Source organism: Asparagus officinalis, chromosome 4 (genome assembly GCF_001876935.1).
Source record: "Asparagus officinalis chromosome 4, Aspof.V1, whole genome shotgun sequence".
NCBI classification, from domain to species: Eukaryota; Viridiplantae; Streptophyta; class Magnoliopsida; order Asparagales; family Asparagaceae; genus Asparagus; species Asparagus officinalis.
The window spans coordinates 110,510-136,449 of record NC_033797.1 but is presented as its reverse complement, the minus strand read 5'-3'; the positions used below and the strand labels follow the sequence as shown (position 1 = coordinate 136,449).

General features: G+C 41.0%; 2 protein-coding genes across 3 annotated transcripts; one reads left to right on the top strand and one right to left on the bottom strand.

Annotated features, from left to right (window-relative positions):
- On the top strand, positions 286-13,592 carry LOC109836151 (rhomboid-like protein 19; the record flags this gene model as incomplete). The annotated part of the gene is made up of 6 exons (XM_020404037.1): positions 286-387; positions 8,485-8,651; positions 10,414-10,519; positions 10,621-10,823; positions 10,904-11,041; positions 13,235-13,592. Coding segments are annotated over 6 exons (822 nt in total), but the record flags the coding sequence as incomplete, so codon positions are not given.
- On the bottom strand, positions 14,249-21,326 carry LOC109836268 (beta-galactosidase 6). Of its 2 annotated transcripts, XM_020404129.1 has the most exons (19): positions 20,707-21,326; positions 20,479-20,574; positions 20,092-20,204; positions 19,913-19,979; positions 19,728-19,820; positions 19,470-19,613; positions 19,274-19,362; positions 18,477-18,582; positions 18,229-18,316; positions 17,862-17,980; positions 17,069-17,230; positions 16,333-16,538; positions 16,132-16,241; positions 15,907-16,016; positions 15,570-15,677; positions 15,374-15,481; positions 15,022-15,233; positions 14,596-14,935; positions 14,249-14,515 (listed from the first exon to the last, which is right to left on the bottom strand). In XM_020404129.1, the coding sequence occupies exons 1-19, from the start codon at positions 20,878-20,880 to the stop codon at positions 14,408-14,410; spliced, it is 2,553 nt and encodes an 850-aa protein (XP_020259718.1). In that variant the 5' UTR covers positions 20,881-21,326; the 3' UTR covers positions 14,249-14,407. The 2 variants fall into 2 exon arrangements, with proteins under 2 accessions (XP_020259718.1, XP_020259719.1); XM_020404130.1 differs by lacking the exons at positions 19,913-19,979; positions 20,092-20,204 and having other exon boundaries at positions 20,707-21,324.

Sequence of the window (25,940 nt, the reverse complement as noted above, 5' to 3'; positions counted from 1 at the left end):
CATCATTTAGAGATGTGTGGGTGAGAGCATCTGTCTTGATGGAGGCTTGGGCTCCTCTATACCTGGATTCACTTTGGTGCCGTTGAATCCATAATATAAGAGATTTGACGATAATACAGAACTAACTAAAAGCATTCATCTTGATCTTTGTGAATCGTGGTTTACCTTTTCTCTTAATTGCATTTATCTGGATTCAATTTTTTTCTACATTTGTAACCATATAGTTTGTTTAATTGATAGTGGTTCATTTTGCAAGTAATATCTGGATCTTTGCGTTTTTGAACTTGCACTCTTTTTATCTCTGTTGGCACATTTTCTCCTTTCAGGACCATTCCATTCGCATGGAACCTCGTCACTGCTGGTTATCTTGAACAATCACTTCCAGGGGTATTGTAACTTTCTGTTCTATTATGCACAACAAACTTAATGCATTGTTCATATCTTAATAGATGGAATGCCTTTCTTGTCTTCATTAATTGCAGTTTCCTATAAGTTTTTACCCATTTCTTTCACACCATATTGTTTTTCACTTGGGAAAAGGAAAGAAATCAGAAGACTACATTAAGTAATGGCACTGTTATATATTCAATACTACAGAATTATCAACAACAGGTGATCTTTAATTTAATATTGATGTTTGATACTTGCTCGTTGACATTATCAAATTCTTTTTTTGTCGCTTGGTATCATATAGCTTTTGAGAGGAATTAACGTTGTTATGGTAATTTACCATCTAAAGATAAAAATATCGAAAGATTGACTGCATAGGTCTACAAAGCCATGGTCCAAACCAGCTAAAGAAACTCAGAATCCCAGCCGAGATCAAGTCTATTGACCAGTCAAGCAGACGAGCCCTCTCTCGACCGAGAGTTGTCATAACCGTCTCGAAGCGCGGGACCAGTCGCCCCCCCGCAATTAAGACGACTTCCCGAGCAGACGTCTCGATGGTGCTCTCGTCCCAAAACTCACTCGGTTGTCGGTCGGCAAATCATAATGATGACTCACGGATCAACCCGCCTCGACTAAAGAGATAAGATCTGACCAAGTTCACTTCAAATATCACTCGACGCTACAGCATTGACCAGTCCCATCAAGATCTACGCTCTGACAAGGATTCCCTACATAAGCCGTTTATTCTACTCACAAGTCGCATCCCAGAGATCGTCATGATGCTCTCCTAGTCTTGAATAACTTCCCCTCCACTTACTAGGCGCCATCTGGAGAAGGAAGAACGACTAAGTAGCTAGTCTATCCACTATCACGCCTCACCTGTCAGGTCCAGGACACTGAGAAGACGTTTCTCCCCTAACACTAAGTGACTTCCCTTCCAGTCGCATGCCGACACCTGGAAGGGAAAAAATGACTCAACAGCCTGCCTGTTCACCTTTCAAATCGCCTCTTTTGCGTAGTCAACAAAAGCCGAGGGTCAAACTCCTAGAGGCGGGGGGCTATAAAGGGAGGTAAGGAAGGTAAGAAAAGAAAAAGAGGGGAGGGGGATCTCTGCTTATTCTTACACACGAACTTGATTTCCAGTTCTTAATAATCCGCCAACCCTAAAAAAGAAACACACTGTTAGGACCTCTCAATGGCCCGGGGACCTCTCAAAAAACCCTCCTCAAGTTCACAAACTAACTTGACCGTCGGAGGTACCACGGTTGGAACTAGTCTCGTATTCCTGCGATTCTTGCATGTGCAGGCCATCAGTACACCCCGCGCGTTCAGGATCGGACATAAAGTCGGAGGAGGAATCGGTCCCAACATTCATCCTCTCCTTCTTCCCTACCATCGTCAGGATCAAAATTGAATCTGACTGCGGGAAACCCCCATCGACTGTTTGTTCACGAGCATCAACAGTTTGGCGCCCATCGTGGGGCTTACTTTATTCTCTGAGAAGAAATACCCAATTCTAAGTCAGGGCCTGATGTTTTTCGTCCTTGAAGAGCACTGGAATTACACCATTCAAGCTAAACAAAGCCTGGAATCGCATCATTCAAGCTAAGGAGGATTAGCCTATGGTTATGAGGAGCCAATGTGGGTGTAGCCCTTGGAGGCAGCAACTTTGGGGGGGGTATTTGCTAAGTAGAACCTCGAAAGCTCTCCTAAGAAAAGACATACCACTATGATGCTTGTCTGGCTTGAGAATGAAGCACAGGTTTCTAATCGCTGTCACAGATGAAAAACCCCATTGTCGGGACAGTCAAGAGGTCTGGGGTTGGATCGCAAACGGAACCACCAGGGATAATGATCAGATCCAGTATCGCTCAAGTTCTTGTCGGTAATAGCTCCCCCGAACAAGGAGTAGCGATCAAGTCTGTGGCAGGCTCCTCGGACCATCACCACCTCCAAAGGAGAGTCATTCCTCACCAAGAATGAGATTGCAGGGAACACTCAAGGGCTCGCCATCTGGTCTTCTCAGGAAGATTAATAACCCTGACACCTTAGCAAATGCTCAGAACCGCCAGAATCGAAGTAACACCTGGTGGTTGAAGCATGTGACTTGTACTCCCCCTGCAAGAAGGCTTCTTCGTTTATAGGAAGGTCCGGCCATCGTTATCCCTGGAAACCCTAAGGGGAAGGCATGATCCCATCAAATTCTAGGGAACAAAACCTCGACGTATGGGGTTCTCACCAACAAGAAACCCCCATCACAAAAGTTGCTTAAACCTCCTCCATCGAGCAACATCTTCCAAAAGCTCAAACAACAGAATATCGGGCCTAACAGAGCAACCGACGGTGGACAAACAAGATCTGTTGAAAATTATCATGTCCATCATCGACGTGCAAGGACCTCAACAAAAACTCTTAAGTTCAGAAAGGTCCTTGGCTGATAAAATGACAAATATGTCGACGACTTAACGACATCTGAAGCCAAACAGCTCACCATCGAGAGAAAGAGCAACCCCCGATTCCGGGTGTACCTCAGTTCGGCAACAAAGATGGCCGATGAAGCAACAACTCGCTCTCATCAAAACTGGAATGATCACCGGCGAAAAGAAACAGCCAAGCAAGCTCCGTCTCGGGGACCTTGTCTCCAGCCAAGAAGCCGTCTTCAAAACACATGTGGACGAGAAACACGAATTCGGCATTGCCCGATGGAATAAATGTGAATGAGTTGTACTCTCATGTATAAATTTCAAAACAATCAATGAAAATGATTGCCCGATGGAATAAATGTGAATGAGTTGTACTCTCATGTATAAATTTCAAAACAATCAATGAAAATGTCAAATGAAAAGAAAGACATCAAAAGACCTGTACTCTCATGTATAAATTTCAAAACAATCAATGAAAATGTCAAATGAAAAGAAAGACATCAAAAGACCCGATCGTCTGGGCAAACGATTTCTCAGTCGGTATCAAGATCTTGGTACCTAATCTGGGTAAAACCAAGGCAAAATGACTCCTTAGTCGGTTACAAGATCCTGTTGCCGTCTCAGGACAGGCCCTTGGCGCAATGACCCCTCAGTCAGGCCCTGGCGTCACCTCGGGATAGGTCCAAGGTAAAACAACTTCTCAGTCGGTATCAAGACCTTGGTACCTATTCTGGATAAAACCAAGGTAAAACGACTCCTCAGTCGGTCACAAGATCCTGGTGCCGCCTCAGGATAGGCCCACGGCGCAATGACCCATCAGTCAGGCTCTGGCGCTACCTCGGGATAGGCCTAAGGCAAAACGACTTCTCAGTCGGTATCAAGACCTTGGTACCTAATCTGGGTAAAACCAAGGTAAAACGACTCCTCAGTCGATCACAAGACCCTGGTGCCGTCTTAGGATAGGCCCATGGCGTAATGACCCCTCAGTCAGGCCCTGGCGTCACCTCGGGATAGGCCCAAGGCAAAACGATTTCTTAGTCAGTATCAAGATCTTGGTACCTCCTCAGGGTAAAACCAAGGCAAAACGATTTCTCAGTCGGAACAAAGACATTGGCTCTTCTTAAAGGTAAGCCTAAGGCACAACATATGGTTCGATTCTTTCTGCTCTCATCGTCCATAGTGGTTAAGACCTTGGTACCTAATCTGGGTAAAACTAATGCAAAACGACTTCTCAGTCGGAATAAAGCCATTGATTCTTCCTAAAAGATAAGTCCAAGGCAAAAACAACTTCTCAGTCGGTATCAAGACCTTGGTACCTAATCTGGGTAAAACCAAGGTAAAACTACTTCTCAGTCGGAATAAAGACCTTGGTACCTAATCTGAATAAAACCAAGGCACGATTTCTCAGTCGGAACAAAGCCATTGGCTCTTCCTAAAAGATAAGTCCAAGAAAAAAATGACTTCTCAGTCGGTATCAAGACATTGGTACCTAATCTGGATAAAACCAAGGCACAACGACTTCTCAATCGGGATAAAGCCCTTGGCTCTTTCTAATCTGGATAAAACCAAGGCAAAACAACTTCTCAGTCAGAACAAAGTCCTTAGCTCTTCATTTAAGAACTAAACAAGGCACAACGACTTCTTAGTCTGTTCCAAAACCACTGATTCCGTATCAAAAGTAGCCCAAGGTACAAAGACTCCTCAAGTCGACGCTACATCTATGGTTCTCTCCCTAGATGAACCCAAGACAAGCCCCAAGGGACCGACATTATTCTGGGAAAAAAAGCAGAGTTTCAACATGTTCAAATCATTTCAACAACTCTCAAGCAAAAGACAGGAGAAATCACTCTCTCATTCAAAAATGAGTCTTGTACCATCTCTTTTTTTTTACAAAAAAAGGGCCCAACAGAGCTTGCAAAAAAAAATAAAATAAAATAAAGAAAGAGGGGGAGGGGGTTCTTAATGCTCTTTCCTAAGGCTGATGGTCATCACCCTCAGAATCCCTCTTCATTTTCTTCAAAGGCCTTCTGGAAGAACTCGGCTCCTCCGAGTCAGCACCTCTTTTACAGACCTCTATTGGTGGAGGAAGGACTGTCGCTTCGGAGCCGGAGGAGGATGAGGAGGACCTTCCCATCTCTGGGAATTCTTCTTCGTTCAAAGCTCTGGACTCTTGAAGACCGAGAAGACCTCGAAGCTTCTCGAGATCTTTGGCCTCCGGGTCACTAAGAGCCCTTAGCGCAAGTACATTCTCCTGCACCTCGGGCCAACCCGAGCAAGACAATATATTGTCGGCGCCGAACACCCAGACGAAGAGCCTCTTCCATTATTCGTTTAGCTCTGGGAGGTCGACATCCAAGCAGAAATCGCCTCGATAGAGAAGAAATAGTGGGGGTCCCCCTCAGCGGATCCCACGCTGACCACGTGTCCTAACAAGCTATATTAGGCACCACATCTGCCTCGGAGCAGACGTCTATAAACGCCATCAAAGTGCAGATGGCGTGCGGGTGGAATTGACAGGGGGAAACCCCAAGAGCCGTAAAAACCTTCCTAACGAAGGGATGCAGTGATAGACGCGGGTCACACTGCAGATGCGCCAGATAAAGAGGCACTCGGTCCTCGCCATGCATATGTACCGGAGTGAAGCTATCCGGTACAACAGAGCTTGCAAAAAAAAAAAAAAGAAAGAAAAGAAGGGGGGGGGGGGGACGACATCTATTCTTAATGCTCTTTCTTAAGGCTGATGGTCATCACCCTCAGAATCCCTCTTCATTTTCTTCAAAGGCCTTCTGGAAGAACTCGGCTCCTCCGAGTCAGCACCTCTTTTACAGACCTCCATTGGTGGAGGAAGGACTGTCGCTTCGGAGCCGGAGGAGGATGAGGAGGACCTTCCCATCTCTGAGAATTCTTCTTCGTTCAAAGCTCTAGACTCTTGAAGACCGAGAAGACCTCGAAGCTTCTCGAGATCTTTGGCATCCGGGTCACTAAGAGCCCTTAGCGCAAGTACATTCTCCTGCACCTCGGGCCAACCCGAGCAAGACAATATATTGTTGGCGCCGAACACCCAGACGAAGAGCCTCTTCCATTATCCGTTTAGCTCTGGGAGGTCGACATCCAAGCAGAAATCGCCTCGATAGAGAAGAAATAGTGGGGGTCCTCCTCAGCGGATCCCACGCTGACCACGTGTCCTAACAAGCTATATTAGGCACCACATCTGCCTCGGAGCAGACGTCTATAAACGCCATCAAAGTGCAGATGGCGTGCGGGTGGAATTGGCAGGGGGAAACCCCAAGAGCCGTAAAAACCTTCCTAACGAAGGGATGCAGTAGCAGACGCGGGTCACACTGCAGATGCGCCAGATAAAGAGGCACTCGGTCCTCGCCATGCATATGTACCGGAGTGAAGCTATCCGGTGCCCCTATGGTCATTACACGAGACATGCCGTACCTATCGCGCAACCATGTCTCGTTATCCACAGACATTCTTGACCGAGATAAGTACAGAACCCTAAGCTTCCTCTCACGGTCATCCTGGGGAAAAGCCATGTGTAAAATTCCTAAGGAGACGGGGATCCAACAAGAAGAAGAATGTTCCCGATGAAGAATGTACTCCTAAAGCTGTGTCAGGGATTATTTATATGTCTCTGAAGAAGCATGCAGAACTCAAGAGGCATATCTTGAAGCCACCAAAAAAGATTAAAGATCCGTTTTGAGAAACGGAAACGACTCGTTGGGAATATCAACCGCCCCGCATAACTACCGCCCATTTTGACCACGACGCCTCGTTCCCCCACGTAGCGGTTTCCAATATCGACAACATTATTTCGAAGGGGAACCGACGGCTAGCAAGCCCAATACTATCTCTCCAGCCACGACTGACTGGCCAAAGATCCTTGGCATCAGAAGCCGAATCATACCTATTTCACTCGGACCCGACCAAAGTCAGCTCCGAATAAAATGGGCCAACTGTTATGGTAATTTATCATCTAAAGATAAAAATATCAAAAGATTGACTGCATAAGTCTACAAAGCCATGGTCCAAACTAGCTCAAGAAACTCAGAAGCCCAGCCGAGGTCAAGTCTATTGACCAGTCAAGCAGACGAGCCCTCTCTCGACCGAGAGTCGTCATAATCGACTCGAAGCGCAGGAGCAGTCGGCCCCCAGCGATTAAGACGACTCCCCGAGCAGACGTCTCGATGGTGCTCTCGTCCCAAAATCCACTCGGTTGTCGGCAAATCATAATGATGACTCACGGATCAACCCGCCTCGACTAAAGAGATAAGATCTGACCAAGTTCATTTCAAATATCACTCGACGCTACAGCATTGACCAGTCCCATCAAGATCTACGCTCTGACAAGAATTCCCTACATAAGCCGCTTATTCTACTCACAAGTCGCATTCCAGAGATCGCTATGATGCTCTCCTAGCCTCGAATAACTTCCCCTCCACTTACCAGCCATCATCTGGAGAAGGAAGAACGACCAAGTAGCTAGTCTATCCACTGTCACGCCTCACCTGTCAGGTCCAGGACACTGAGAAGACGTTTCTCCCCTGACACTGAGTGACTTCCCTTCTAGTCGCCTGCCGACACCTAAAAGAAGAAAGATGACTCAACAACCTGCATGTTCACCTTTCAAATCGCCTCCTGTGCGTAGTCAAAAAGCCGAGGGTTAAACTCCCAGAGGCGGGGGGCTATAAAGGGAGGTAAGGAAGGTAAGAAAAGAAAAAGAGGGGAGGGGGATCTCTGCTCAGAGGCGGGGGGCTATAAAGGGAGGTAAGGAAGGTAAGAAAAGAAAAAGAGGGGAGGGGGATCTCTGCTTATTCTTACACACGAACTTGATTTCCAAAGGAAGGTAAGAAAAGAAAAAGAGGGGAGGGGGATCTCTGCTTATTCTTACACACGAACTTGATTTCCACTTCTTAATAATCCGCCAACCCTAAAAGAGAAACGTCTTGCTAGGACCTCAATGGCCCAGGGACGTCTCAAAAAATCCTCTTCAAGTTCACCGACTTGACCGTCGAAGGTACCATGGGGGAAACTAGCCTCGTATTCCTGCGATTCTTGCATGTGCAGGCCATCAGTACGCCCCGCGCGCTCAGGATCGGGCATAAAGTCGGAGGAGGAGTCGGCCCCAACATTCATCCTCTCCTTCTTCCCCACCGTCGACAGGATCGATCTGCATCCGACTGCGGGAACCCCCATTGACTGTTTGTTCACGAGCATCAACAAACGTTGTTCCAAAATAAACTATCTTGTGTCTGCCTGTCTGGATATTATCACAATGGCAAAGCCATCATTTCTTAGTATTGTGGTCACCCTGAAATTAACCTGTGCCCGTCTTTCATAGTATGCTTCTTCAGGTACTCAAAAGGGAATATGCAGCTATGCCGCTATTTTAGCTACTTTCTGCCATTTTCATCTCTTTTCGTAATCCAAACATTCCTCTTTGTAGAAAATCTCTTCTTGATATGGGTATAGTGGCTGTGGCAGACATTCATGAATACAGCTGGGAGTCAGACAACCTTTTCTCTTAAATTATTTTAATATATGATGCAATTTTATTCTTTTGGACATTTCCTTTGTTTTATATATATATACATACATAAACTGAGGCCTTCCATCTTCTTCATATATTGTTCGTATGGACTGACATTTTTATTTCCTGACGCAGGTAGCCATAAGCACGGTTGGTCTTCTTTTCTTTGGGAGGTTGTTAGAGCCGTTATGGGGGCCGAGGGAATTCCTGAAGTTTATCATTGTGGTGAATTTTTTAACCTCAATCTGTGTTTTTGCAACCGCTATTGGACTATACTACATCACAAGACAGGAAAGTTACCTGTGAGTAATCTGATTGCTAAAATTTAAATTTATGTGTAATATACATATGCAGATCTATATATTGCTTCTAACCTGGTTTTATCCACTTTACCCATTTCTTATCCAGCTTAAAGCATCAATCTCTTTTGTAAATAATTATAGTTATTGGAACCCTTAAAGGAAAATAGGTTACTGTGTGATCAAAAGGAGAAAAGGAATTGGAAGAGAGGGGAAGGAAGCAGAGAGATGGAGCGAGGGAGAGTGAGAGAGCTGGGTTGCAAGGTCATCTTACTTCATAGTGATGTACCATAATCTTGTTTATGCTTAAATCAATATCGATTTCTAGAAGTTCTAGCACACAATTTCATTTGAATTCGCAAATCATAAAATCGTTGATTTTAGTGTTTGAACATATTGGCAAGTCTGCTGTATGTTTAATGCTAAAAGTGTCAGGCCTTATTAGCTTTCTTGGAATTAGATTTAAAGAATACAATGTTGGAGGTGTAGTCTTGCATGGTAAATCGTCTGAAATAACATGGTTTAGTAAATCTGCTACCTCAATTTAGACATTTTGAAATTAGTCAGAGCTTATGTCAGGTTGCTTGTCAGAGTGAGAGAGCTGGGTTGCAAGGTCATCTTACTTCATAGTGATGTACCATAATCTTGTTTATGCTTAAATCAATATTGATTTCTAGAAGTTCTAGCACACAATTTCATTTGAATTCGCAAATCATTAAATCGTTGTTTTTAGGGTTTGAACATATTGGCAAGTCTGCTGTATGTTTAACGCTAAAAGTCTCAGGCCTTATTAGCTTTCTTGGAATTAGATTTAAAGAATACAATGTTGGAGGTGTAGTCTTGCATGGTAAATCGTCTGAAATAACATGGTTTAGTAAATCTGCTACCTCAATTTAGACATTTTGAAATTAGTCAGAGCTTAGGTCAGGTTGCTTGTTAGTGAGGTTGCAAGTAGAATTGAGTTCAATTTGGACCCATATATTTTGCATTGGTGTCCAGGAAGGCCCATACCCATAATCCCTGGAACTGGACCATCATATCTAGGTGACCTACATGCTTCTATATAAATTATGCAGAACAAACCAAAATTTCTAACCTTTATTAATTTTTCTTACATGCCAGTATAGAGGTCATGCCTTAACAGGTAAGGTGCACCCACGCCAGGACTCAAATCAGATATCTTAGTTCTAGAGTTTTGACCTGTACGTGAACCAAGTCAATGGTGCACTCCAGCTATGAAGCACGGACACGCATAACATGAAGCCGTGTCGTGTCGTGTCCGTGTCGGACACACGTGTCGAACACATGTATCCTATGTATTTTTTAGGATTTGCCTCGTGTCGGCGTGTCGGATGGCCGTGTCGGATCCGTGTCCGTGCTACATAGCACTCCAGGAAGAGAAATTGGCCAAGAGAGAAACAATGCCTTGACCTTAGACCTTATCTCACAATTCGAGTAAATTTCATCTTTATTGTTACAAAAAGGGTTTTGAAATACCTATCTCTAACAGCATGCATTCCTTTACTGATATTTGTCTACATATAGTACTTTCTAGGAGGCATATGAAGTATGTATGATCTACAGATGGATCATGTCTGTTCAATTCTAACTTCCTCATTACCTATGTGGACACTACATGCAGCTCTCATCTATTGCGAGCTATTCGAAACCAGACTTCTCCCATCATATTGTATTGATTTATATACGTGCACATTGTCTTAACGCTGTTGGTACTGACTCTTTTTATTCCACAAATGCTCGACAGCTATACACCTCTTTCTGGCTTCCACGGTGTCCTTTCAGGGTTCCTGGTGGGCATTAAGCAAATTACACCAGATGATGAGCTGAGTATATTGAAGATTAAACTAAAGGTATTTTTGGGTAACTAACTTTCTTTTGCGCGTGGATAGATTTATAGTTATTGGAGGGAAAGATACTGATGCTTTATTTTTGTCTTTCCTGATCTTTGTAGTGGTTGCCAACTCTTTTTGTCTTGGTGTCGGTTGCAATTAGTTTCTTCTTGGAGGGGTCTTCATCTTACATTCCAACAATTATATTTGGTATTTATATGAGTTGGATATACTTGCGCTACTTCCAAAGGAAGCCAGAAACAGGACTCAAGGGAGATCCAAGTGATGAGTTTTCCTTCTCCAGTTTCTTCCCTGAATTCCTGAGGTCATTTTTACCCTTCTAAAGAACATTCAATTCTATTTGCCTCCTGGGTGCTGATTATCCGACTTGTTTGTATCTTACAGACCAATTCTGGATCCAATTGCTTCAGTTTTTGATCGGGCAATTTGTGGAAGGTCGGTATCTGCAGGAGGATCAGGAGATAATGCACTGGACGAAACCCATTTGCCTGGTTCAGATCCTATTGAAGCCTTGAGAAGAAGGTAAGTTTTTATTCACAGTTTGATATTCCCATCTGTCTTGAACACCGTCTTGAGCCTCCATATTTTGGAGTGTCATGTTATTTATTTCCATTGATTAGTAGTGAGGAATAAGCAGAATAGATTGATTAATGATGGCTGGGGTTTGGGGTTTGGTTTCAGTTTTAGATTAGAAAAAGGGCGCGCAAGGAATATGAGACAAGGGTCTTGGGCTGATTTTCACACAAAGGAAATAATTCCATAAAATCCAACTTTATAGAATTCTCAACTCCAGTTAATCTAATCTAACAAAGGAGAAGTATGTGTACGCCCAAAGGACTAGTGGTGGAGCCAGAAATTCATAATCGTGGCGTCATGATATATAATTAGGGAGTTTAATGAGATGCAAAATATATTGAACTAGACATAATTAGGATGGAGCCCTATGCAAAATAGCCTCATTCAAATTTCCACTACATTCATCGTGTAAACTTATGTATTTTTTTCCCCTTTTTCAAACTTGAGCGTAGCTCTTTGATATCTGGTGAATTGGGCCATTTTAGTTAATGGGTCATGGGTCACTTTATTTTTAGTTTTGGCCGATTAAAAGTTAGTGAGTCACTAGTAAGTACTGACATGATTTAAGATGCCGCTTTGCTTCGAAGTTCACACATGCTTCAATATTGTATGATTTAGGGTGGTGGCACTTGACACCACCCTCTATATACTTGATCCGCCCCTGCAAAGGACATTCACTGAAGCAGATTCTAACTCAAACTAAACTCAATTTTGAACAAATTTTCTCCATATCCTAAATAAATTAGGATTGAAAGAACAAACTAGAAGTATCTACATAAAGCAAATTAAATGCTCAATTAGTATTTCTTCAGATGCCAATCAAACTACAGTTTCTTCAATCCTGACCAAATTAGGATTTCTCCCACCAAATCCTTTGAAATTGTTTTACTTCAAATTCTTTCACTTTCATATTGGACGCAAGTCTACATCAAAATTTTCCTAAGTGGACAAAAAGTAACCCTGAATTTGTAATGGTTAATGATTGATTGATGAAGGCAATGAGAAGTTGAGGTCACAAGACCAGTGTGAAGAAGACATGATGTAAACACAAAACATTAGTCTCTGTTTATGACGATTCTCGAGGAGTCACAAAATCAATATAGCAGGAACCATGAGAAAATTATCTCCAATCTTTAATGTGGATGTTGTTGGAATCAAATTAGGGTGTGGAAACACAAAACATTAGTCTCTGTTTATGACGATTCTCGAGGAGTCACAAAATCAATATAGCAGGAACCATGAGAAAATTATCTCCAATCTTTAATGTGGATGTTGTTGGAATCAAATTAGGGTGTGGAAACATAATTTGACCTGCTATCATGAATTCATTATGGATGTGAAGTTCAAAATATTATAGGATTGTCAATGTGCGGTAACTTTTCAGACACTTAAGACTTATTGTCGGAAATATCATTTTCTAAAGATCTGCTATCAGGAATTGAAACTTCATCAAAGCCTTGATAAAACTCAATGTTATTCAAGATTGAGTTCTCCTGGTAATAGTTGCGTCATTGATGACTTTGTTAACCACCTTCTCCCATAAGTTGCATGCAACTAGTAGAAAATATCACTGTGCTCTCTCGTAATACAAAAGAATTAAGAAAGACACCACTATTTGATAGCCAAGTTCTATGTGTTTTTCCTCCTTGTTTTATCAGTGCACCTCGTTGCTTTTTTTTAATAACATTATCTTGTATTAATTCTCAAGATTTTGTGTAGCTAGGGAGATTGCATCTTTCCATAGGTTGAAGGCAATCTTTCCATAGGTTGAAGGCCTTGTTTTTAGCTACGTTTTCATCTATTCCCAAAATATGTTCTGGGAAATTTATTTTTCCTGAGTTCCTTCATTATACTCGGTCCAACTTTCCCAGTCCTCTTGTATAATTTCTACACTGTATGGGACTCGAGCATTGCTAAAATTTGTTGCATTAATCAATGCAGAATTGTGTAGCATGCTGAATATTCCATGGCCAACATCATGCCATGGAGCTCCCTTCTTTCCATTAATTTATCCATGCGTTTTTCATATCTTTACATGGTAACTTCCTCAAATGTTATGTAGCATGTATCACTTTAGAAGGTGAATGTTCTAGGCATTACTTAGACATGTTCTGCTAGTCATTGATGTCTTGGCTGCAGAGAGCGAGGAGCAAGGGCACTAGAACAGAGGTTGGCAGCTGAGAAACTGTCTTCTACTGGGAGTGCAGAAGGATCTCAACTCGGAGATGCAGCTGAAAATGTTTGAAAGCCCTATTGAAAATTTTCATTGCTAAACAAATTTCAACACTAGGAGGTTGAGCTTTTGTTTTTTGAATTGTGCAGTTGCTCGAGATATATATTTAGTAGTAATAGTTACTCTACTTGCTGTCTTCCCCATATTTCTTTCTTTTCCCCCCCAGTGTGGCGCTACTTAAAGTATACAGGACATTTTTTTAAGTGAGCAGTATGTTTCATATATTACTCTTCTATCTTATAACGAACGTAGCCTGAGAAACCAGATCTGGGTTCACCTCTTCCCACATTCCCTCAAGATTTCAATTCTGCTTTCCATTAAGAATGTTAGTTGTGACTCATGGCTGTAACGGTTGTAAATATCAAGCTAGGAATGAAAGGGAAATTCATCTGATGTACCTGAATGTTTAGTAAATATTGATAATATAGCAGGCGGCATATGGTGAATACAGTGGTATTTGGATATTGACTAATCTCACTCCTTCAGGGAATGATGATTACACCAGTATATATTCGTACCGTTGGTTCAGGTCCTTAAACCGTCGTGGGTTCAGATACGGACCCAAACCTTATAAAGGGGAGTAAACTAGTATATAGTCACTACCTGAGCTATTGCTGCTATTCAGAGTCACAATGGAGTTCGACCCCTTCAAAGGGGAATGGTGATTGGAAATTTGGAGTAGGCGAATTCATTACTCCATCGCTGAAGAATGTGTGCAGCCGGGTTCCTAATGCAATCTAGATGGATGCTGGCGGGCTGTGCCGACATTCTTGTTTCCCTCTACGAATTGGATTGCATCTTTCTATCTCAACTGCTCACTATTTTTGACAATGGCCGTGATTCTTTTCAAGTTTAAGAGAGGAATAAATACAATCCACAAGGAAGTGAGGGAAACACGCGCAATGGCGCGAGAGCCAGTACAAACGAGAAAAATTTCCATGCATCTTTTATTATTTCAGAACCACACTGTCATTCTACATTACATATTCCCTCTCCTCTTTTTGTGTGTATACACCTCTTCCATCCGGGGAATGCTTTGCTTCAACCGGAGTCGTCATATCAGAAGCATCAATAAATGATCATGAGCATACAGCTTCTACTGCAAGGCTCTTTGTAACACCCCTGCACGGATCTCCCAACATTTTGGTAGACACTGGAACACTGCAACTTTCTGACCCGATGCATGCCTACATAGCGTTTTTTTTACAGTTGGAATCAGAAACCATAAGTTTTAGACTTGTCAGAGAGAACCGAGAAGGGAAATTACCTCTTGCACTACTGAGAGCACACCGTCACTGCTGCATTTCCCATGGTTGAAACTTCCGCAGCTACCATGTGGGGTCCCGAAGCTCGCAAACTTAACAGAAGTGATGATTTGGTTAGGGTATGGACACTCTAGATGAACCCTGGCTCCAGATTTTCCTCTTGATAGCTTCCCTGAAGAGACCCAGGAATCTATAGGTGCTGGATGCAATTCCGACACGTGTGCACATAAGCTCCCGATCTGTTTAGTAGCTACAGATATTTGTGCCGGATCTCCGCCCATCTCCTCAAATAGCACCAGCGTGTTACTGCTTGAGTCGATAAATGATCGTGGAATGTGATACCTGTTTGCATATATAAGAGAGAAGTTAGATTGAGTGAAGAAGTTGGATCACAGACATGTAAAAATGAAAAGAAGAGCGATTGTTACAGTTGTTGAGATGGCTTTCCACAGTTCTTGAAGCATTTACTTGAGCTGTAAGCTCCTCTGTAGTTACATGAAGTAGCACAGCCATTCTGTGGGGAAATATTCGTAGGCCAATAGCGGCCGATGCTCTGGCCATTCACCCAAGCCTCACCCTTGCCCATTCCTGTGAAGTCGATTGCAATTGGATCGTTTCCATCAGGGGCATCAAAAGTAGTCTGCGATGAACGTAGGAGATGATTTTTCAAATGGTATACCCAGAATTATCAATTTCTTTTAGCAGATTTATGCTCCATAAACACCCTCCAAAATCGATCTCACTAAGAAGCATAAAAAAGCGCACACGCTGAACAAATACCTTGTACCATATCAGAGGTTGATTCGTTGGCAGGGTAGAATCTGAGGTCCATTCTGAAGAATCTGCAGATTTTCCATACAAGCCTGATTCTTCACCTTTTAGTCCGACCTGAACATGCGAAAAAGATGAAGATGAGAGCGGAATAATGTAAATAAGAAGCTGGAAACCAATATATTCTTTAATAAAATAGCAAAACCTGGTAGGTCCACTGTTGAGAAGACAGATCTACGCTCCCATTTTGGCCCTTCAGCTTCACTGGACCAGTGATTCCGGCACCCACTAAGTCATAAAATGCACCATAGTTCTGTACACAACCAAATTCAGCAACATATGCAGTTTAGTGAAAAATCTATTCCACTACATTATCAGCAGAACCCAGAACTAAGAGAACCTTTTAAGAACTACAAAAGCATAGACGAAATAAAGTTTTTACTGCTGTACACGTGTACATATTTCAGAAACTTACGATATTATTTCTCTGAAAGAAAAGAAAAGAAAAAGAATCAGAAAACCAAATTGCGGATAAGAATAACCTGCAGGCCCACAGTTGCACTCAGAAGATCGATCTTGTTGCTTCCTGGTGCTAGCGTGATAGGCTTCTCAAACGAAATCTTCGGATTACTGCTACTCCCTACGCCACTTCCTGTATAATTAATGACAGCAAAATTGAGTACCGGGAACCAGAAGCTCGTTCAAGTTACAAATGTTTGTTTATAATCCACAGTGTTAGTGGAAGGCAGCATGTTCCTGTACTTCACCTGCAATCTTCCCATTTATGAAGGCGTGTAGGATATGGCCAAGAGATTCTACATGAAGGTTAGACTGAGTCCCATTTAGAAGAAATGGTTCGTCACCATTGATATTGATGCTGCAAGATTCAATGAAAGAGCAACAGTTGTCAATACAAATTGAGAGTATGCTAAAAAACCGAGAATCAGAAACGAATCGATGGTACAAACCTTGTTGAATACCATAGGTAATCGCTAGCGTCAGCAGTAGTATTTATCTGCTCCAGTAAACCGCTTTTGGTGAAGGCATTGTTCTTTGAAATACCCACAGGTTCATTAACAAAACTCCAACTTGACTGGAACCTTTTAGAGGATTCATCACTGGTTTCATCATTTTTCCGATATTTTTCCTCCAAACGAGTAGCTTGAGAATTAATCTAGCAAGGAAATTTGCATTGTACTGTGATCAGAGTTCTGGAAGAGAGAATAAAATTTCTGTCGTTAAAGCATATCTAATTTGGGAAATTAAACTGAACATTCCCTTTATGGTAAATATTTCACAGCCATTTCATGGAAAAAGATGAATGCGGGTTGAATACGTTGACAGTTTCCAAGCCAACCAGAGCCAAGAATCACGCTGACAAGGTTAGAAATAATGTTGCATATACAACCCTATGTTTGAGTCTTAACTACCTAGATATTTCAGAGATCACATGTGTTGTACCCATTTCCACTTGTCAGGCTAAATTTTTTTGAATTCTCCGAAGCAATAGAATAGGGGTGTCAAATGGAGACAGTCATGCAAATTGAAGTAATGTAAACATCAAAGTATCTTGTTGACACCAGGCAAAGCTAATATGCCAATTTATCAGATATCAGTTTTCCTCATGCCACTTCACTGAGCAAAGTAAAACTATTGTTGCAAAAAAGGCTGACAGATTTATCATAAGTTTGCATCGGGATATACCTGGGCAGTGTTGAAAACGACAGTTTTACAGTCAGGAAGGATGCTGACAGACCATGCTGGTAGATGATATGATTTGCCGTTGAATGTAACAGATGCATCAGACGTTCCAATGTTGGCAAGGAATGCAGCACAAGAAGCCGATCCTGTCTTATACACATGAGACTGAACAAGAAGAAAAAAGAAATGAAAAGGGAAAAGAACGTCAGAAGATCTGGAAAAAATTATCTTTGGACATGTTGCATGTTATGGTTGCAGACTGCAGACTCTTGATCAGGATCCTAATCAAGTGATGGGCAATCAAATTGCTTGAATGCTATTTAGGACAGACAAATGTAGATGTTTAGCCTAACCACTGAACTTCAAATGACTTGCTTACTCAAGTGCAGACACGGATACGGCTCCCAAAACACTGTGTCCGTGTTACCTAGCTGCAGGCTCCTGTTTAGGATCCTAATCAAATGAGGGGCAGTCAAATTATTCGAATGCTATATTTGGGATACATAAAAGTGGATGATTAGCCTAACTACTGAACTTCAAATGACATCCTTACTCCAGTTTACCTCATTTAATTATATATTGTATAACTAATCATGCACAAGTAGACTAAGCTCTGAAGGATCATTTTGTTCAAAGATACCACTATCATCAAACTTGATGGCAACCAAATAATTTCCTAATCATCACTGGAAAAATAGGATTTCAGCTATCGGAGTAGACTTTCCCCCATCAGAAACTTAAATAAACTTGTCTACGTACAAAGTAGGTAAAATGTAGATTACATTATTGAACATACCTCCAAATTTGTGCCAAGAGAAGTATACGTTGGATCAGTCGCTACCAAAGCGTCTTCACAGAGCTTTATGGCTTTATGCAGATCTTTCAAGTGACCCCACTTTGGTTGCCTAACCATGCCTAGCGTGTAGATGGGAGAAGACAACAAAGTTACCCCAAGATTTTCACATATATTACATAGCTTACTGCAACCAAATTTGTATTCTTAAAACTTAACACCTCCCTCCCTCCTTCGCTTTCGCGAGGCCTTTGGGGGGAGAGGCACGTGGGTATCGGCTTGGGTATGTTTGGTGGTGGTGGATGCTAAACATTTTCTCAAGATGTCTCAGAATCTTATGAAATTGGAATAGTCGCTGATGGGAGCTCACCATATTCATCAATAGGAGCATCATAATCATAACTCGTCGAAATAAATGGACCTCCTGAAGTTCTACCAAAGTTGGTTCCTCCTTGATACTGTAAAGGAAACACATTAAAGCAAATTTAGTAATAGATTAACTATGAAAGAACGGTTAAGCTGACACTAGATAAACAAAAAAGTTAGAACTTAAATCTAAAAGAAATCCTACAAAAACTCCATTCAGAGGCAGAAAGAACAAAGAATCAGATAAATTACCATATAGTAGTTCTGGAAAGTACCCCCACGCTCGAAAAATCGGGCAACAGCAAATGCAAGGTCTTCAACTGGTCTGTATGGCACTGCACCACCAAAAGAAAGAAACCTGGAAAAGGAAGGTGAGATGTCAAATACAACGGGAACATTAAAAGTTGTATGTACACTGTGTCCTCACAGAATGTCAGCGTCAAAGTCCAAAATCAAGGGAGCTCGGTTACAAGACACCCGGCCTATATTACAATTTAGACACATTTCATCTTCCATGGAGGACCAATATACAATTAATGCGCCCTGAATGCTTAGGATAGGACCGCGATTGTGTGCGTGCATCCACACACGGAAGCATGTTGGTGTGTGAGTATCTGGCAGTAACATGTGTGCAAAAATGCAAATGTATAACTTACCGTGACATCCAATGTCTGAGTTTGAATATTCCTTCATTTCCATCATCCGATCAAAAGAGAGCTAAGATGATGCTTACTATATTTTTTTTTTTGAATATTCCTTCATTTCCATCATCCGATCAAAAGAGAGCTAAGATGATGCTTACTATATTTTTTTTTTCTGTAAGGAACAAATATTTGTAGCTCTGTTGGTTGTATCTGAAATGTATCGCTATCTCCTATTTGTTTTGTTAGAGGAATCTTCTTTTTGTAACCACTCATGACGGGATAACATTAATTTTATCAAAGCTGACAAAAACTTTTCAAGCAAAAAGGCCGAAAGGAGCTATGAAGATTTTCTGGATATACATGCGTTTGTGCATGCTAAAGAAAGAAGTTAAGAGTAGACCTTACCATCCACTCCAGTTCTCTGTCCACATCTTAGGCTTGCTGTTTGAGTTTGGGGTAAACTGGTCACAGTAAAACCCGTTGCAGGTGTTGATCTAACAAGCAGGCATAAGAGATCAGCATCAGCATAATTGTGATCAACTGCAAGCCTTTTCGGCTTAGTACATTAGATGCGTATTGCTATAATAGACAAAGGACTCACGATAGGGTCAGGGGCATCAGGTTGCTGGCACATCACCCATGGAACTCCTGTATCTTGAGAAGTAGCCATCGATGCGGACCAGTTGATATAGGGTTTAGCTCCCGATCCATATTGAGAGTCAACGTTTCCATACTCATTCTCAATCTGCGCGCGGCCATGAAATGTTAATATAAGCTGCTCGTTGAAACGCGAAACATTTCGCAGGAAAGAAGGAACGTCGTGGACATTCAACGAAACGTTGAAACGGTGCGTGTATACCTGAGAAAGGATGATCGGTCCGCCTTGGGATGCATACAGCTTCTCCTGCTTCATCATATCCACAACCCTCGCGGTGAAGCGCTGCATCTCCGTCTGGAATGGAACACGAAAACATTTACATTTTGCAGAGAGGAGCTAGCATAATCCTAAGAAGGATACGATACGAAATCAGCAAGAACAACAACCTTGAAAGGCTCGTTGTTCGTCCTAAATTTGATCCCGGGTATAAAGTGTAGCCAAAGAGGGAAGCCGCTGAAAAAAAAAAAAAAAAAAAAAATCCAATGCACGCCCTAAATTAAGTTGGAAACCCATCTCAAAACATAGAGAATTAAGCGAAAGAAGGAAACTGAACGGAGAGGTATACCCGTAGTTCCATTCGGCGCAAACATAGGGCCCAATACGGAGGTGGGCGTAGAGTCCTGCATCTGCCACCGCCTTTACGAACCTTACCAAATCCTTCCTCCCCTCAAAATCATACTACACGTGTGTAGGCGTGCGTGATCAGAGCGAAGAACATGGACGACGACGACGACGACGACGACAAAATTAATTAAGGACGGTTAAAAATCACCAGAAATCCAATTTCAATTTTAACTCCCAAGCGGGAACACGGCAAAGAAGCAGGATTGACGATGTAACATTGAAGTAGCAGAGGTACAGCCGTCGCGGTTAAAAATAAATAGAACGAATACTATACATACATACATACATACATGTATATCAATTAAATAAATAAATAAATAAATAGCACCTGGTTGCGCGTAGGCTCATGGATGTTCCAGAAGACATAGGTCTCAATGACGTCGATGCCTCCATCCTTGGACTTCTGTATCAGCTCCGGCCACATCTGCAGATTAGAACCGATGGACTCTTTAACTATTAAAATAATTCCGTTCTCCTAATTAAGTTGCAGGCCATTGTTATAGAACGGGGGATTGAAGATTAAATGGGGGTGGCCCGGGGTATAGTTAGATTTTACCTCCGGGGTGCTGCGAGGATAATGGATGGAGCCGGAGATGAGGATTCTGCGCTTCCCATCGATCACCAACGCCCTGTGATCGTAGCTCACGCTCCCATTGTTAGCTGCCGCTGCTAAAGATGTCGCAGCGCACGATAGCAGGAGCAAGAAGAGCAGCGAACCCTCCCTCCTCATCGATCTCTTCTGGGACTCTATCGCCGGCTGCTGTTGAAGATGTTGGATCGATGCAAAAAGGGAGAGGAGGAATGTGGGGGGTTTGATCGATGGATCTTTCTTGTTTCAGTTTGCTTGCTTGCTTGATGCTTCAATTCTCTTGCTTTTTCCTTCTTCCTTTTCTTTTCCTTTTTTTTTGTGTGTGTTTTTTGCTTGTTTTAACTACAAAAATCCTGAAGAGGCGTAAAAGCAAACAGCTAGTTTGCTTCTTCACATCGATCTCATCATGATGCCTGCTTTAATCAATCTCTTCCTCTCAACTGTTTCTCTCCCCCAGCCTCTCTCTTCTTCTTCTTCTTCTTCTTCTTCTTCTTCTTAATATTTATACATCTTGGAGTTGGATGGCCAAGCAAAGCTAAAGACAAAGCAAATGAGGAGGAAAAAGGCTTTAGCTTTGCTAGCAATGTGAACCTTAACGAGACTCGGGCTAATTGTTAATTTATCACGTACTCCCCATAATTATTAATTATTACATCCTTTGATTTTCTTGTTCATTGATTGATTGATCTCCGTCTTTCTTTCGTGTAACTGTTCTGTTCTGGCCTGTTTGGATGGAGGGTAGAAAAAGGAAGGGGGAATGAAAATTGTGGTTTACTTTTATTTGGGAGTTACATTTAGGGGCTGTTCGTTTGGCCATTTTTTTTGGGAAATCAAAGAATAGGAAAACTATTTCCTATAATATTTGTTTTGAGGTTGTTTGGTTGGTTTAAAAAAGAAAGAAATTGTAGAATAGGAGATAAGATGAGATGAGTTGTCAACTTATTATTGGATGATGTGAGTGATTTAAAAAAAAATTGTTTTGAGGTTGTTTGGTTGGTTAAAAAAATAAGGAAATGAATTGGAGGTATATTATTGAATGATGTTTTGAGGTTGTTTGTGTTTGGTTCGTTTTTAAAAATAGGAAAATTGATGAGATGAGATGAGTTGGAGGTATATTATTGGATGATGTGACACGTACTTAAGGAAACCAATTTCTTGTTTTTTTTTGAGGAAATGGATGGAAATGAATGTTTAATGAGATGAGATGAGTTGTCACAATATTATTGGATGATGTGTGTGATTTTTAAAAATGGGATAAGATGAGTTGTGATGAGTTGGATGATGTGACACATTTCTTGTGTTTGGTTTATTTTTAAATGTAAGAAAGGAGATGAAATGAGATGAGTTGGAAGATAAAAATAATATTTTATTAGATGTTGTGGGTGAGTTTTAGGGATGGAAATGGGTAAAAATATTATTTTATTGATTTCCTTGTACCGATTTCCTTTTCTTGATTTTTAGGAAACCAACCAAACGGGCCCTTAGAATGATGGAAGGGGGGACGAGGGGAAAATTGAACTAAAATTTTACCTCTCAAATTAGAGGGTAAAGAAGGGAAAGGGAAGAAAAAAAATTCACTTCACTTAGTCATCTCCCAAACACACCAGGAAAGATATTTGTTTTTTTCCCTCCTCTTTTTGGGGTAATTTAAAATTAAGTAAATATGGAGCGGGTGCGCGTGATGGGGGTGTTAATTGTCCGCCGACTGATTGGATGGATGGGGTTGGGTTGAGTCTGGAGATGTAATGAATGGTGATGATTTTTAATTAGGCTGCTGGACTGGAGTTGGAAAAGTAAGAGGAGTAAAATATGCTTAATTTGTGACGAGGCGGAGACAGATTTGTGGCGCGGTGACGCTGCAGGTCTCAGGCAAATGCGATGCAGTCCTAACCCACAATAGAAACGAGTAAACAAGTAAAAAAAATGCGGGCATCATCATTATTATTATTTACTACATGAATTGGTGATTGTGACCAAACCCCAAAAAGAAAAATAATAATAAAATAAAAACAGTCACCGCCAAACATCGCCATCACTATTTTTTCTAAAGAGCTTTGCTACAGGGACCCAAAATATGGGATCAATAAAAGGGACAAGTGAGGTGTCCCTCTTCTATTGAATAATGAGTTGGTCATCATTAATGATGACCAACTCATTATCCAATAAGAGGAGGACATCTCACTTGTCCTCCCTATTGGTCCCATATTTTGGGTCCTTAAAGAATTTTTCTTTCCTAAAATCCAAACAATAATCCCACACGGGCCGGCAATCGCACCCACCGACGCAACTCCTGCTCCTCTCTCTCTCTCCCCCACCATCACCCCTTAGGAAGGGAAAGCTTGTGGGGACTACTATTGCATAGAAAAGGGAGGGTAATACCGTAATAGTAGTAGTAAATGAGAAAGAGGCCGCAATATTCGTCCACATTGATCGATCGTCTTAAATTTATTATTGTTGTTATCCCATTCATGCGCTATGTTGCTCAACTGTTCCTAATAAAAGAGAGACAAAAACAGAGACAAAAACAGATTTGTCGTTGTCTTTGGTAAATATTAGATGGACATCCAAAGTCTAAGCTGTTTGACTCTTGTGACAAATATTAATCTTTTTTCTCATTTTTCTTCAGAAAAGGGTGTATCCCACTGATTCTCACCTTTAAATTTGCTAGGGCATGATTTATTCTCATCATCCGACATCCGCTGAAAACGATGTTGATTTTTAACTGAGAAGGCCTTTCATTTTTTTTTTTTTTAGAAAAAGGATGGAATACCCCAAAAGTATTACAGCCAGCTAAATTAAAAGGATGGTTGTTATAGAAAACAGTTCATACTCCCAACCAAGCATATGCACTAGAGTTCAAGAGAAATTACTACAAGTAGTAGTACTCCATCTCCTATATACATCTGGAGATAACCACCTGACTGATTTAACAAGTATGACATCAGGAACCAAAACACAAAAAGGTAAATGTTAACAAAGTTTTCTTTCAAACAAAGCATAAGCATATCTTGTCTTACTTCTTTTAGAGGATCAAAATCCTCTTGAGACACAAGAACAATAGCACATTTAGAAGCAAACTTCTGCAATTGATTATTAGTGCAATTATCAAACAAAATAGGCCTAAAAGAAGATCCTAAAGAAGTAGAATCATCACCTGAACTATTGGCAGAAGCTCCATGAGAAGAAAATTCATCGCTCCTAGCAATTATGGAGGTAGCTCTAGTAAGCGCCGTCATAGGTTCCAGATCCACAAATCTGGAGCATCTCCTAACAAAAGTCACTTTTGGAAGTGAGTCCTCGGGAGGCAGAGAGTTCAAAGATTGAATCATGGGGATTTCATCTTCCTTCTCTGCGCTATCTTCATTAACCTCTGGAGTTAGGAAAGAAGGCCAGTTGATTATATCATGATCCTCATTTAAAATAAGAGCTTTGCCTTTGGCTTCATCAGGAATGATTTCACCCATTCCAAAATCCCCTGTATTTTCCTTATCTTTAAAATCACCAAACAAACCATCATTTTTATGTGTAATATTTTCAGAGTTAGTCCCTTGTTCATAAATGTCTTCAGCTTGTTCATAAATGTCTTCAGCTACAGCCACCACCTCTTCCTTCTCTGGAATTTGCTCATCACCAACCAATTGAGTCTTATTAGGCGCCCAAGGTTCCCGTTCATAAATGAGAAGACCTTTCATTTAACAGCTGCTCTTTCCCCGAGGAATATCTTACTCAATATTGATCTGTGCATATATAAATAATTATTCTTTAAAAATGAAGAACACGGATGTGAATAATTAATGAACATGATTTATTTCTAAAATCTTCTCGCTGGTTATTACTTAGTATTAGTTAAACACCAACCCTATGGGAGCAATCATCTAATGTCCACCTATTTGGAGGATTTAACAGCTTGTAAACAACTCATCTGTTCTTCTCCCCCTTAATTAAGGTAGGATCACTATCTTTGAAATTGTAAGGAATACCGAACGCCTTTCATGTGGAAAATGTTGGCATAGGGTTGGGATGCTTGTGGAATTAATGGAATGGTGCGTGGTGCATGATAACGATGATTAATTAATTCGACAATTGACGCGGGCAAAGGCAGCAGTACTACGTACACGCGTGCTCAAAATCAAAATCCATGACAACTTATGTTGAGTGGGGCTAAGAGGAGTGGAGTTTTGAGTGGATCCTTTTTATTGATTGAACAAGGGCTTTTACATTTTTCCTTGCTTCAACCACCCCATTTCCACTATTGTTTGGTTGATTTTCTGGAAGAGGGGAAGTTTTGAGTTTTAATAAATTCACGTGATCATGTCAGATATCCTACTCATTTTTGCCCTAAAAAAAATAGGAAATCAAAGAAATGGAAAATGAAGAATTGTTTTGGAGTGTTTGGTTGGCTAAAAAAAAGGAAATCAAAGAAATGGAGATGAGATGAGATGAGTTGTCACATTATTATTGGATGGTGTGAGTGATTTTTTAAGAAAACTAGTTTTGATGTTGTTCGGTTGGCAAAAAATTTAAGGAAATGAATTATAATAAACCTATTTCCTGTAGTTTTCTTGTTTTCTTTTGTTCGGTTCATTCTTAAAAATAAGAATTGAAATGAGATGAGATGAGTTGTCATTGTATTATTGGTTGATGTGAAGAAAGATTAAGAAATGTGTTTTCACAACTTTTTGAGATGAAATGGAAGAAATGAAATGTTAATGAGATGAGGTGAATTGTTATAATATTTTATTCGATGATGTGAGTGATTTGAAATAATAAAAAGAGATGAGTTGAGTGATGTTTGGATGAAAATAATATTTTATTAGATGTGATGGATGTGTTGTTAGATAAAAATAATATTTTATTATATGTGGTGGATGAGTGGTTAGATGAAAATAATATTTTATTAGATGATGTGGATAAGTTGTTGGATGAAAATAATATTTTATTGGATGTTGTGGGTGAGTTTTAGGGATGGAAATGGAAGAAATGGGTTATTTTGAGATTTCCACTATTTCCATTTCCATTTCTTGCTTTTTTGAAAACAAACGAACAGCCCCTAACTCAGAAATGTGTTTTTCCATTTTTTATATATATATATTTATTTATTAGCTTTAGAGAGGAAGTATCCTCTTTTATGCTGTCAACCAAACAGCATAAGGGCCTGTTCGTTTGCCTAAAAAAAGAGGGAAATCAAAGAAATGGAAAAC

Bases quoted from the DNA above. Each gene is read 5' to 3' on its own strand.
- LOC109836268 (XM_020404129.1), bottom strand. From the start codon at position 20,880: ATGAGGAGGGAGGGTTCGCTGCTCTTCTTGCTCCTGCTATCGTGCGCT. The intron at 19,980-20,091 runs GTATACCTCTCC...TTTTTTTTTCAG, and splicing joins TGCGCCGAATGGAACTACGG to CGGCTTCCCTCTTTGGCTAC. The intron at 16,539-17,068 runs GTATATCCCGAT...TTTCCTTGCTAG, and splicing joins TCGTTTTCAACACTGCCCAG to ATTAATTCTCAAGCTACTCG.